The sequence below is a fragment of the Lolium rigidum genome, chromosome 1 (assembly GCF_022539505.1).
Source record: "Lolium rigidum isolate FL_2022 chromosome 1, APGP_CSIRO_Lrig_0.1, whole genome shotgun sequence".
Classification (NCBI taxonomy): Eukaryota; Viridiplantae; Streptophyta; class Magnoliopsida; order Poales; family Poaceae; genus Lolium; species Lolium rigidum.
The window spans coordinates 143,413,895-143,427,185 of NC_061508.1; the positions used below are offsets into that span (position 1 = coordinate 143,413,895).

The following is a 13,291-nucleotide window of genomic DNA, read 5'->3' on the forward strand; positions in this document are numbered from 1 at the left end:
TAAGAGATCATTTCCGTAATGGTTGGGCATAAAATAGTGATGCTTTTCACACGGTAGGGGGCTCAATCTGAAAAAGTGGGGGATACAATCTTGAACCAATGGCAAGCCAATGATCCTTGTCTGGTTGACCTCGTCTTCCATCTCCAAAACATGCCAGCTCAAAAGCACGAGGATTCAATTCATTAGAGACCATATCCTATAGTATTGATAACAGGATACTAGTCAGAGTGACACCTCACAGCAAAATGCCAGGTTAGCCATCATGATCAACAATTTCACCAATATACAACTGGTTCTTGCTGCCATTTTCTGACGATAATACGTTGGCTCGTATCTAGGACAGCAAACAGACTAACAAAATGAACTAAACATCAGACGACTTTGTTGTTGTAATCGCTATGCTTCTGCCAGATCTCCATCTATAGCAGACAGCATCTGGGAAATGAAATGGCATGATTCTTCGTGTCCAACAATCAAATACTCCTGAATGTATGCTTCTTCTGTATAAATAAGCCTGAGCGGAATGGTAGACCGTAGACACATCAAACCAAAAGTCCCTCTTTCCTGCTCCTCTCTTCAAGTACAATACAGAGAAAACCTTCAAGATCAGAAATGGCTTTCCACCTAAGATCGATAAGTTTGCCTTCAAGGCCTCAGGCCAACGAGGCCGAAGTCGAGCAAGAGCTGCTGAGCCTAGAGGCAAGCATCTCTCCCTCCACCACCATCGGCACGATGTGTGATGGTCTGAGGAGGCTTGGAGACATCTACAACGGTGTTGAAGAGATTATTGGTCTGCCAAGCAACCAAGTTGGGAAGATGTTGAATGGAGAGATGGATAGCTCTCTTGAGCTGTTGGATCTCTGCAGCATCATGCAAGAGATCTTCGTAGAGATGAAGGCCATCATCCAAGAGCTGCAAGCGGCTCTAAGAAAAGGAGATGATGCAGCTGTTCAAGCCAACATCCTATCTTATACTCGTTTAGCAAAGAAGGCCAAGAAACTTTTCAAGAAGACCACGAAGAAGGCTACTTCTGCGGGTTGCAGTATGGTCATGCTATTTACCAAGGCTAGGGAGATATCCGTATCTCTGCTGGAGTCCTCAGTCCATCTCTTGTCGAAGGAAATCGATATGCCTAAACAGTCTCTTGTCTCCAAAGTATTTCACAAGAAGAAGGCAGTTGTTTGCCAGGAGGATCTATTGCAGGAGTTAGAGTGCAGTATTGGAGATCTTGAGAATGCTGCAGGACATTTGTTCAGGAAATTAGTCCACATCAGGGTTTCTCTCCTGAACATTCTTAGCTCATAGATACTTCCACACCACTCTCAACAGCCTGTGATTGGCATCCGCCTTTTTGAGGACTAGCTGATCTTGGTACAGTTTTCCCAATATGTAATTATGTATAGAATACAGATGTACAGGAAATTATAGAGAAAAAACAAAGTTTTGATCCATTTGCCCATTTCATGCTTCAAGATGTGCTTTGTGATCTAAGTATATATACTTATTGCAGTATCCTTGGTTCGTGGATCATGTTGGGTGCACATTAAACATGACAGGTCGAAGTCACAAGGGCTAAGCCTGTTCCAAGATTCCTCACCACCACCACCTCCAGCACATTGATGTGCAGTCTGGCACTGCAGTTGAATATTTCTAGTTTCAGAATGCATGTGCAACTTGTTTAAATAAAATGAGTTTCTACAATCTTCATACGTAACACTCAAGCATGTCGAGGCCCAAAAAAGCCTCAACCATGCACCTCTAAAAAAAATTCCCTTTCTTTAGATTATCAGAAAAAAATTATCAAGATGGAGTCGCACAAAATTTCTCTTGTTTACATATCGTTCTCGATACACTAACGCCAAGGGATGTTTCATTTGCCAAACAAAAAGAAGAGCTGTGTGCTGAACATATAACAGAAGTGGAGAAGTGTCTAGTATAGAGATTACAATTGCGAATTGAGGATGGGCAGTAGCCAGAATAACACATATGTCAATAGCTAAATGTTGGGTTACCAATTCATTAAATACTAGAATGAGCGTGCATCCATTCAATTATGCCAAGATCCCCCATCCGACTACACTGCACTGCTGGTTCTTGCTGACAATAGCGGAACATGATAATATGCTGGCTCAACTCGAGGACAGCGGACACACTAAAAAATGTACTAAACATGAGACGACTTTGATGTTGGAATCATCTATGCATCTGCCAGATCTCAAGCACAGCAGACAGCATCTGGGAGATATAATGGCCATATTCTTTCTGTCTACCAATCAAATGCTACCGCTTATACACATCTTCTGTATATATAGACCTCAGCAGAATGGTAGACACATCAAACCAGAAGTCCCTCCTCCTCCACCTCCTCCTCTCTTCAAGTACAATACAGAGAAAACCTTCAAGATCAGAAATGGCTTTCCACCTAAGATCGATAAGTTTGCCTTCAAGGCCTCAGGCCAACGAGGCCGAAGTCGAGCAAGAGCTGCTGAGCCTAGCGGCAAGCATCTCTTCCTCCACCACCATCGGCACGATGTGTGATGGTCTGAGGAGGCTTGGAGACATCTACAATGGTGTTGAAGAGATTATTGGCCTGCCAAGCAACCAAGTTGGGAAGATGTTGAATGGAGAGATGGATAGCTCTCTTGAGCTGTTGGATCTCTGCAGCATCATGCAAGAGATCTTCGTAGAGATGAAGGCCATCATCCAAGAGCTGCAAGCGGCTCTAAGAAAAGGAGATGATGCAGCTGTTCAAGCCAACATCCAATCTTATACTCGTTTGGCGAAGAAGGCCAAGAAACTTTTCAAGAAGACCACGAAGAAGGCTACTTCTGCGGGTTGCAGTATGGTCATGCTATTTACCAAGGCTAGGGAGATATCCGTATCTCTGCTGGAGTCCTCAGTCCATCTCTTGTCGAAGGAAATCGATATGCCTAAACAGTCTCTTGTCTCCAAAGTATTTCACAAGAAGAAGGCAGTTGTTTGTGAGGAGGATCTATTGCAGGAGTTAGAGTGCAGTATTGGAGATCTTGAGAATGCTGCAGGACATTTGTTCAGGAAATTAGTCCACATCAGGGTTTCTCTCCTGAACATTCTTAGCTCATAGATACTTCCACACCACTCTTGACTGCCTGTGATTGGCATCCGCCTTTTTGAGGACTAGCTGATCATGGTACAGTTTTCCCAATATGTAATTATGTATAGAATACAGATGTACAGGAAATTATAGAGAGAAAAAACAATGTTTTGATCCATTTGCCCATTTCATGCTTCAAGATGTGATTTCTGATCTAAGTATATATATTTATTGCAGTATCCTTGGTTCGCGGATCATGTTGGGCGTACATTAAACATGACAGGTCGAAGTCACAAGGGCTAAGCCTGTTCATAGCAGAATAAATCAATTTAATTACCAAGATTTCCCACCACCACCACCGCCTCCAGCACATGGATGTGCAGTCTGGCACTGCAGTTGAATATTTCTAGTTTCAAAATGCATGGGCAACTTGTTTAAATAAAATGAGTTTCTACAATCTTCATCTGTAACATTCAAGCATGTCACAATGTACAATATTATGCATCCAGAGGCCCAAAAAAGCCACAACCATGCACCTCTAAAAAAATTTCCCTTTCTTTAGATTATCAGAAAAAAATTATCAAGATGGAGTTGCACAAAATTTCTCTTGTTTACATATCATTCTCGATATACTAACGCCAAGGGATGTTTTATTTGCTAAACAAAAATAAATAAAAACTGTGCGCTGAACATATAACAGAAGTGGAGAAGTGTCTAGTATAGAGATCACAATTGCGAATTTGCGCAACTTATATGAAGGTCAGGGAGTAGAGAGCTACCTTGTGGAGAAATAGCAGACAGCGGAAGCATGAGGGGCGCTGGAGCGACCTGGACCACAAGCTCTGCAGCGGCGCTCGGTTTGCGACCTCTGTTTCTTCATCCTCCGCAACTCCAACTTGTCATCTTTTACATCTTGTGTTTTGGGCGGAATCTACCCTTCGGGCACATTTTGGCTAATGAACTGCGATCGCATTGACATGTTGGACTGCCAATTCTGATCAAAGCCCATTCCGGCCGGGCCCATGGGCAGCCCTCAGACTGAAAGCATGAACAAGAAAAACCAATTCCATAATCCAATCCAACTATAGATTCATGTATTTCCATCAAACAATTTATTCATCCAAGAAGTTTTAACCGTATCAAACAATATTAATGCATGCAATGGCACATCGACAAGCTCAGTTGAAGAGTCTCTAAAGCACATGGCTTCTCTTGGAATATCAATGCATCACATTATCATATTCAGATCATATACCAGATGTTTGAGAAGCTTAAGCATGCCAGCGATGATGCATGATCAGATCAAATTAATCAAATTTTGTCGTTAAAATTTGTAATTAACAGACCACTAGCTTGTCTTGTGCACGGTCACAAGATTCGTCTTGTCTGCCAACGCAGATTGAGATTACTGGGCTGTTATAAGAACAGAGCAGCCAAAGGGAGGATGGAGTGGTGGATGGTGCTGATACCTTGGGAGTTTCTTTGTTCCTCTAGTTCTCCACGTTTCTGCTCTTCTGGCTTCACTCAGAAGAAATGTGATAAGCACACAGGCTCCATACAATAGCACCCTGGCTAAAATTTTCAATCATGGCTCGCTATCTACGATCTGTGAGTTTTCCTTCTTGTTCTACTGATCTCACAGACGGTATAGGAGCTGGCGAATAGGTATATACTTCTATTCCAAGGTTTTTGAGTTGGTGTATAGTCGCTGACTGATCGCCAAGTCGTTTTCTCAAAATCAGGGCAACTCACAAATATTCATCGACTTATGGCAACTGAGTCAGAGGGCTGGCGATTCGACTAGCTCGGCGACTCAAAAACCATGTTCTATGCGCCACTTTTCGAGCATATAGTTGATTTGACTGGCCACGGAAGCAAAATAAAGAGGAGCAAATTAGTGGGGTTAAGTTTTGCTTAATTAAAACTTCACCAACAAGAAAGATCATCATGTTTGAGAATCAATTATAATGACTAACTAGTAACAAGATTGCGTAAAGAAACATAATGAAAGCAAAATGTAGTTACCAGGGACACAAAAACATCAGGAAAACATTTCTGTAATGGTTGGGCATAAAATGGTGATCCCTTCCAGTGGATCGTTTCTTCTATCGCCTGAACATGCCCAGCTCCAGATCAGGGTTTCTCTCCTGGACATTCTTAGCTCATATATACTCCAGTCGGTCTACACCTATGATTAACATCTGGCCTGTTGAAGATGAGCCAATCTTTGAGGAATTTTCCCATATGTATACAGTACAGATGTACAGAAAATTAGAGAGAAAAGGTACAATTTTGATCTATTTCATGTTTTTTGATCTATATATACTTTAGTTCGATGTCCTTGGATAGTGCATCATGTTCCTTTTGTTCCAGATTCCATAAAGATGAAATCTTTGATATGTTTTTATTTGATCTATTCTTTTCTTTTTTATCTAATATACAACACAAGGAAAAAGTCAGGAAAATTACACAATAATTTTTTCTCTCTAAACAACAGTTCATCAGCATCAGCTAGCAAGTAGGTTGGAATCAGCTACAAAGTAGCTCTCTCTCTCTCTCTCTAATTTGACTTGCACACCATAAATCCAAAACACCGCCACCGCACACCACCAGATCATGCGCTGCCGCCTCCTCTGCCTTGACGAGGCGGAGGAGAGTCACCCTGGGTGCTTCCCCCAACAACCTCCACCTTGGTCTGCTCCCTATATCCTTGCTCTTGGTCTGGCAGGCGTGATACCGCGTCGGGTGGGGGGGGGGGGGGGGGGAGTTGAGGAAGGAGTCCCTGTCAAGGAACCAGGAAGGAGACGATGGTATCAAGGAGGAAGAGAGATTCCAGGAGTTAATGTACCGTCGGTGGCATTGAAAATTGAATTACCAGTTCCAATTCTATGACAGCCAAACCCATTGGACAATGGAATTAATTGAATTCCGCAATTCCTGGATGAAATGCCAAATGAGCTCAAAGAGGAATTTCATCGCCACAAAAGGCCCTAAAGAGCATTTCTTTCTTCGGAACTGATTGAATTTCACATGCTTGTACGCATGCATGAAGCTACATGGAGATAATTTACAGGGGAATACAGATGTTATTGATTCTTCCATTTCTGCTGAAATTCCAGATCGGTCGCCTATTCTCGGCTGCCAGACAAGCTCAAAGAGGAATTCATCGCCACAGAAGGCCATAAAGAGCAATTCTTTCTTCAGAACTGATTGAATTTCACATGCTTGTACGCATGCATGAAGCTGCATGGAGATAATCTACAGACGAATGCATATGTTATTGATTCTTCCATTTCTGCTGAGATTCCAGATCCAGTTGCTGATCCATCAGGATATGAATTGGTATCTGAATTTATGATGCATGGACCATGTGGAGAACTAAATGATAAGTGTATGTGCATGAAAAAGGATGACTACTCTAAGCATTTTTGCAAAAAAAAGAATCAATTAAAGATAACCATCGATGAATACTACAGAGTCATAGTGACCAGATGTGCAACAATTAACCAGAACATATGAGTGCTTAAAACCTAGTAAGTATCTCTATTCTCTGTGCAGTCAGAGAAACTGAAATAACCATCTAACAGAGTTACAGAACTGCAGAAGGCATCGGTTGCCTATTCTCGGCTGACATGAGTGAGTTCATGGGTGTCCTTCTAAGCTACTCAATCATTGGGTTAATTGGATCTATGCCACTACAACTTTAGCAGGTTTGAGAAATGCCATTACAAAATGGCACAGGTAGGGGTATGAGAGAGTTGTAGTGGCATAGGTGATCAGTTAAATAGAATGTTCATATAAAGGTATATATGGGTGTATAAGGGCAGTGTACAACTTGGTATTGGACAAAATGGCATAGGTAGAGGTATGAGAGAGTTGTAGTGGCATATTTCCAACATGTGTTTTTGTAATGGCATTTCTCCAGCTCGCGAAAGTTGTAGTGGCATAGATCCAATTAACCCATCATTAAACTGCTACTCCTCGAGGTTGTTCATGAAGAAAATAGTTAACCCTATAAGCTTAAAAAGCAAAAGGCTAGGCAAACATAAATAGGAAGGAGACATTACAGAAGCGAAGTTATTTACCATGAGCGGCTGAGGTTTAACCATCTTACAAAACGAATGCCAGGTCTTGAGCATGATAAATTTATGGGCACACATGTCCGTGACCTTGTTCCATTATTCCTCTTCCTCTTTTGGTTCATGCCAAGGAAGTATCAAAATTAGTACCATGCCAACGATCAAAAGAAAATTAGTCAGATATGCTCCACGACTAAGGTATATAACAATGAATTATTGCTAAAATAATACAACATTTCTTCCCAAGGCAAAAGCACCACTACATGTTTGAAAGATAGGGATTACATGTGATAACTAAATAAGCTTTTCTATAGGAACAATTTATTCAATATGTAGACAATAAATTGGAGTGGTGCGACTACCTACAAGACTCATGTTAGTTCTCCATGGGGTCAGATAATTAATCACTGACATCAAAACAACTAATGCAATATTCCCATGTAAGGAACACACAAATGGCTTAACTCGCGCACAAGTTCTTCTCGCACAACTGCTCTAACCTGAAGACAACACACAAAACAGAATTGCAGCAGCTGGAAACCCCCCATGCCAGGAAACAAGGGATTAAATAGTACTGCAGGTTTCACGGGTGGGGAAGAAAGTAACAGAGCATCATCAATATAAAAATCCTTGTCATTTCCCTGGTGAAATAAACCTTTTCAATGAAATGAAACGCAAAGGCTTTTTGCGTTTTCTCAACAACAAAAAAAAGAACATAGGAGAGCATCATTAATATAAAAATACACTAATGTTTGTTCAGCCAAGATTCATTAATACATTGTCATGTATAAATGACAGCAAAGGTAGTCCTAGCTTACACTCCCTACACATACTAGTCTTGTTAATATATTGTTGAATGGTCAATTAAATGGGTGAAATGGCAAATGTATCAATAAGTCACAATGGAGTAGAAGTTCATAGCCTCATTTGCTAAAAAACACATCAAACTTGTAAAAAAAGGAATTGTATCTCACCATGGATAACGAGTAACAAGGAATAATCACCATGGAAAAATTCTTCAAAGTTGAAACAGGCAATAAGTCTTTGTGCTCTTAAAAGCAGGGATTCTATACCAGATTACCAGGTATTTTTACTTCCCAATTGAGATAAAAGAACTGTAGAGCTCTACCCAAGCCTTTGTGTGGAGTCCTGAACCATGAGTATCCAGTCCTTCCACAAAGTAGCAAGGGCGAAGCAACACTACACAATTTGTAGCTTCAAGCTGAACACAATTAAGACAATACAGGGAACTGAATACAACAACCAATATTTATGAGGACAACCCAATGATAGTATTTTTTTTTTTTTTGAGAAGACGCAAAGGAGCTTTGCTTGAAAAGGTAGAATATTGGTTACAAGCCTCGTGGCAGCTGTTTAGAAACTAATGAGACAACAATGATCCATTTTTTCTGCAAGTACAAAAGATGAAGTTTTTGAAAAAAATAAAATATAAAACTAGCATTTGTGAAGAAACGTATTTCTACCTCACTGACATGCAAACACAAGAAGTTTTCCAGTGAAGCAAGACCATATATAATTAACTTATGCATTTGCTTTTAGTTCTTGGATTCTTGCAGCATGGAGCATGCGAATTAACAAATTGAAATGATTCTATTTGCTGACAACGAAATGAATCGGGGCATATAAATGCTTCCTTCACTTCCATAAACACATGGATCAGAACATTTAACATTAGTTGGATTAGAAATCCAAAAGGGGGGAAGGAGAAGTAAGAACAAGACAACGACATGGAGGGGGGGAGGCGGGTTCCACAAACCGGAGAAGAGAGGCCAGAGGGAAATGTACACCAGCATAGGGAAATGTACACCAGCATGGCCATTCATAACCATTTGACTAATATTCATCGCAAACGCTAACAAAATCAACTTATCAAAATGAATCAGAGCTGTTGTGAGATTCCATGAACTGATTTTTTGGGGTGTTCACCAAACAAGATTCCACTAACATTTCTTGAAAGGGGTTAAAAAGGAAACAAAATGAACTGAGCATACATGGACATTTCAACATATTGGACTTCTGGAACAGCTGAGCTCGCAAAAAAATCTGAATTGATAACTCATTCAAAGCAGTGCCATAAACCTGAGTTTAGGAAATTCGATACCATTAGTCTATGCAACCTGGATCACCTTGGCATCAGTGTCTGGCGAGAGACTATTTACTGTAATCTATAAAGCACGAATCACATCTTATAACATCATAATGTCTGCGAAGAGCATATTTACTGTGATGGTAGGTTGCTGCCACCACTACCCAATCCTGCTTTCTGTCCCAATTCCGCGAGTTGCTGAATAAATTCCACCCCGTTGAGAATCTCTGTTGCTCCATATATGACATGCTTGGAAGGCTGTGAGCGCTGCCCTAGCTCGATTAAGCTCCTGTACTCAATGTAATTTCCACCACCAATCATGAAAACAATTGCTTCTCTGAAGGGTCCTCTAAACTGCCCAGCAGTTCCAGATCTAGGGGCCCGTGGATCGAACAATATGTAGTTGTCGACCTCTGGGTTTGGTTTCCCTTCCATGAGGGCTTCAACTGTCCTAGTCAGAGCCAGCTGCCTCCCATCTGATAAGTAATTCGTCACAGCACTAATGGACTGCCCGTAAAGCTTCTCCGCCCAATCAACAATGTTGCTCCTGCTTGCTGTGCTTGATGCAGCAGCAAACTGTGTGTTCAACGACTTTATCCTCTTCACATACAGGAATGCAGACATATCTACGTCTGACTCCCGCAGCGCGGCCTCAACCTGCTCAAGTTCAGATGACGGTGGCGCCTCAAATGACAGCAGGTAGGTAACAGCCAGCCGGAGCTTATCCTCCTTGGTGCCCTTGCCACTGAGGAGGCTGAGCAGCATGGTCCGATCCACAGTTCCATTCTCAAGCATATCATTCTCGCACCGATAGTATCCATCCAGAGACCTCTCCTTGATCCGCGCAAGCAATGCAGTTGCGATGTTTGTGTGTTTATCGATCATCTTCTTCCGATCTGTTAGCTCTGGGAGCGAGTTGACCGCATTCATCAGGTGCTTGGTGTTGCCAATAAGATCTGTTCCATCAAACTCAACCCCATCCCTACCACCACCCGTGCGCTGGTTCACCTCATCTACATCCTGCTTGTACTTGGCGAGCTGCGCTTCAATTTCCTTGGCCACTTCGGGAAATTCCAACCAGCTGTTTGCCACCCAAAATGGGTCAGAGTCATCCAAATCATACTTCTCCGTTGGCAGCTTCAACTTGTTGAGCTTCAAGCTGAGCACGTCATGGACCAACGGGCGGTAGCTCCAATCGTGTTGTATCCCCACCGACAACTCAAAATTCCTGTCAAACAGGCATAGGACCGGGCGCTGGAACGATGAGGCAGCGCTGGATGCGGCCTCCGTGAAAAGATTTGGCTTGGCTAGGAGGTGATCCCGGAGACGGGCATCCAGAGCAGCAGCAACCATCTCAGCGGGCCCGCCCCGGGCGCACCTGATAATGGGCACGGTGCCCAGCGTGGAGGCAACACAGAACAGGCCGAGCGCAATGGCGTCGACGACTGCAGTGATGTCCGCATCGGCGGCGGCAGGGTCGTTGAGGGAGACGTAGGCGCGCGGCTGGGCGAGCGAGAAGAGGCCGTCCTCGAGGCAGATGAAGTCAAGGTACTGGTCCGCGACACGCGCCACGCGGTGCGCCGAGCGCGACGCGGCGGTGGCGGATGCGAGGCGCTCGAGGACGGGCCGGGGAACGGACGTGGAGAAGTTGATGTGAAACGAGGCGTAGAGCCCCGCGGCAGCGTCGGCGGCGATGCGGTCGGCGTTGGCGGGCGTGGGGCGGACGAGGTAGACCGCGGGCGCGTCGGGGACCTGCTGCCGCGCCTTGTCGATGTTGAGGTGGAGGGTAACGCCGTGCTTGCGGAGGTCACCAACGCGGAGCACCGGGGAGAGGAGCGAGATGCAGGGGCCGTCCATCACCAGGATCTTGTAGGCCTCCTCCTCCCCCTCGCCGCCGCCGTCCGGCGACGACTGCTGCTGGTTCAGGTGAAGCATCCGCGTGATCAAATCTGGATCAGAAACTAGAGTTGTTACAGAAACACATAGAGATCGACAGGGAGGAGAAAGACGGGATGGATTCGAGCTTACCGAGCTGCTTCTTGCGGAGGCTGAGAGCCATGGCGGTGCTCCGGCGACCGTCGGGGCGAAGGATCTGGGAGGGGAGAGGGGGAACGAAGGGAAGAGTCGGGAACGGAGAACTACCAGCAAAGGAGTTAGCAAATGAGGTTGTTTTGTCAGAAGGCCATCCAATCGTGGCCGTTGATTTATGCCGCGTGGTACATTGTGGCATTTGCTAGCACTCTGGCGAATTTAAGGGACTTCAACCATAAGCAAAGCAAATATGTACATCCTAAAATAAAAACTCCACCGGATTAGGAGCCAAGGAATCAGATCTCGTGGCGAGCAACTCTAATACGTGTCGGTTTTTTATCTGAAATTTTGTCAAATTGGATTAGAACTCTCTGAACTTAGCTTGTTTTCCACATACTTTCACGTTGCACTTGTAAAAAAAATCACTCCTTCCTTATCGGCTTTTTAGAAACTTATTGAATTATTCAATGAATGAAAACTTGTATCTTTTGTATTTTTCTTTTTTGTTCTACTGAAGTTACAAGATGCTCATATTTGTTACCCTTAATCGATTTTGCCGTTATGCGCGGCTGTACTGGATCAAAGAATCGCTCCTCCTTTCAACAAAGACAAGTGATTCATTGCATAATAGCACAACTGGTTGATGACACCCATATTTTCGCAGCGGTACTTTTGCATAGAGAGAATGATAACTAAATTATGCCGTGGTGATAACTATACTATGAAACAGTTGGGTAACTTCATAAGTACAAAGTAGGTAACTACTAGCTAGTGGGCAAGGTAATTTGATATCAAATAATTTATATATAGGTTCGCTTAATAATCTTGTCAAACATTTTTATGTGTAAAGTCACTCGTGATGGTATGTCACTATCAACCTTACAATTTATTACATGACTCTACCTGAAATCACATCCTTGTGGTGGCTGGTGGGCACAATGCAGTCTCCTCTGGCATCTCGACAAGGTGCACAAGGATCAACGATGGGTCGTCTCCAACACTTGTGTGGGAACAATGACATATGCAATACACACCACATGGATTTAGAGGATGGGCAGGCCACCTAAGTTTCTACATAACCTATATATCTATAGTTGAATTGAACAACAAATGATTAGGAGGTGCCTTCCATAGTGATTTCTTCCGGAAGGTTCTAGAACATTCTAGCGCCTTCCATAAATGCATCGGATCATTTCCAAACTTGGAAAGTGACTTCCTATATATATATCTTATTCTCCGGACCATTCCGGACCTCCTCGTGATGTCACGGATCCCGTCTCGAGAGTCCAAACAAAATTCGAACTCCATTCCATATTCCATATCTACTCAAAACGACATCAAGCCTTAAGTGTGTCACCCTACGGTTCGTGAACTATGCGGTCATGGTTGAGACTTCTCTCCGACCAATAACCAATAGCGGGATCGCGGAGATCCATAATGGCTCCCACATATTCAACGATAACTTAGTGATCGATTGAACCATTTACATACGATACGATTCCCTTTGTCTCGTGATATTTTACTTATCAGAGGTTTGATCATCGGTATCTCCATACCTTGTTCAACCTCGTCTCCAGACAAGTACTCTTTACTCGTACCGTGGCAAATCATCTCTTGTGAACCATTCACATGCTTGCAAGCTAATCGAGACGACATTCCACGAGAGGAGGCTCGAGTATATCTATCTGTCATCGGGATGGACAAATCCCACTCTTGATCCATATGCCACAACTCATACTTTCTGAATACTTAATCCCACCTTTATAACCACCCATTTACGCAGTGGCGTTTGATGTAATCAAAGTACCCTTCCCGTATAAGTGATTTACATGATATCATGGTCGAAGCACTAGGTAACTATGTATCGGAAGCTTGTAGCAAATTGAACTTAATGACGTGATCTTATGCTACGCTTATTTGGGTGTGTGTCCATCACATCATTCATCAATGACATAATCTTGTTATTAATAACATCCAATGTTCATCATCACGAAACCATGA

The 13,291-nt window shown here is 43.2% G+C and overlaps 3 protein-coding genes across 3 annotated transcripts; 2 read left to right on the forward strand and 1 right to left on the reverse strand.

The window, feature by feature from the left end:
- Positions 1–612: 612 nt before the first annotated feature.
- Positions 613–1,305, forward strand: LOC124682513. The gene has a single exon (XM_047217184.1). The coding sequence runs from the start codon at positions 613–615 to the stop codon at positions 1,303–1,305; it is 693 nt and encodes a 230-aa protein (XP_047073140.1).
- Positions 1,306–2,410: 1,105 nt separating this feature from the next.
- On the forward strand, positions 2,411–3,103 carry LOC124682514. Its single transcript, XM_047217185.1, has one exon. It carries the CDS (start codon positions 2,411–2,413, stop codon positions 3,101–3,103), a length of 693 nt encoding a protein of 230 aa, XP_047073141.1.
- Positions 3,104–9,010: 5,907 nt separating this feature from the next.
- On the reverse strand, positions 9,011–11,406 carry LOC124682512 (SEC1 family transport protein SLY1). The gene is made up of 2 exons (XM_047217186.1): positions 11,288–11,406; positions 9,011–11,208 (listed from the first exon to the last, which is right to left on the reverse strand). Exons 1-2 carry the CDS (start codon positions 11,316–11,318, stop codon positions 9,392–9,394), a joined length of 1,848 nt encoding a protein of 615 aa, XP_047073142.1. The 5' UTR covers positions 11,319–11,406; the 3' UTR covers positions 9,011–9,391.
- Positions 11,407–13,291: the final 1,885 nt, after the last annotated feature.

Bases quoted from the DNA above. Each gene is read 5' to 3' on its own strand.
- LOC124682512 (XM_047217186.1), bottom strand. From the start codon at position 11,318: ATGGCTCTCAGCCTCCGCAAGAAGCAGCTCG. The intron at 11,209-11,287 runs GTAAGCTCGAAT...TTTCTGATCCAG, and splicing joins CCTCCGCAAGAAGCAGCTCG to ATTTGATCACGCGGATGCTT.
- LOC124682514 (XM_047217185.1), top strand. From the start codon at position 2,411: ATGGCTTTCCACCTAAGATCGATAAGTTTGCCTTCAAGGCCTCAGGCC.
- LOC124682513 (XM_047217184.1), top strand. From the start codon at position 613: ATGGCTTTCCACCTAAGATCGATAAGTTTGCCTTCAAGGCCTCAGGCC.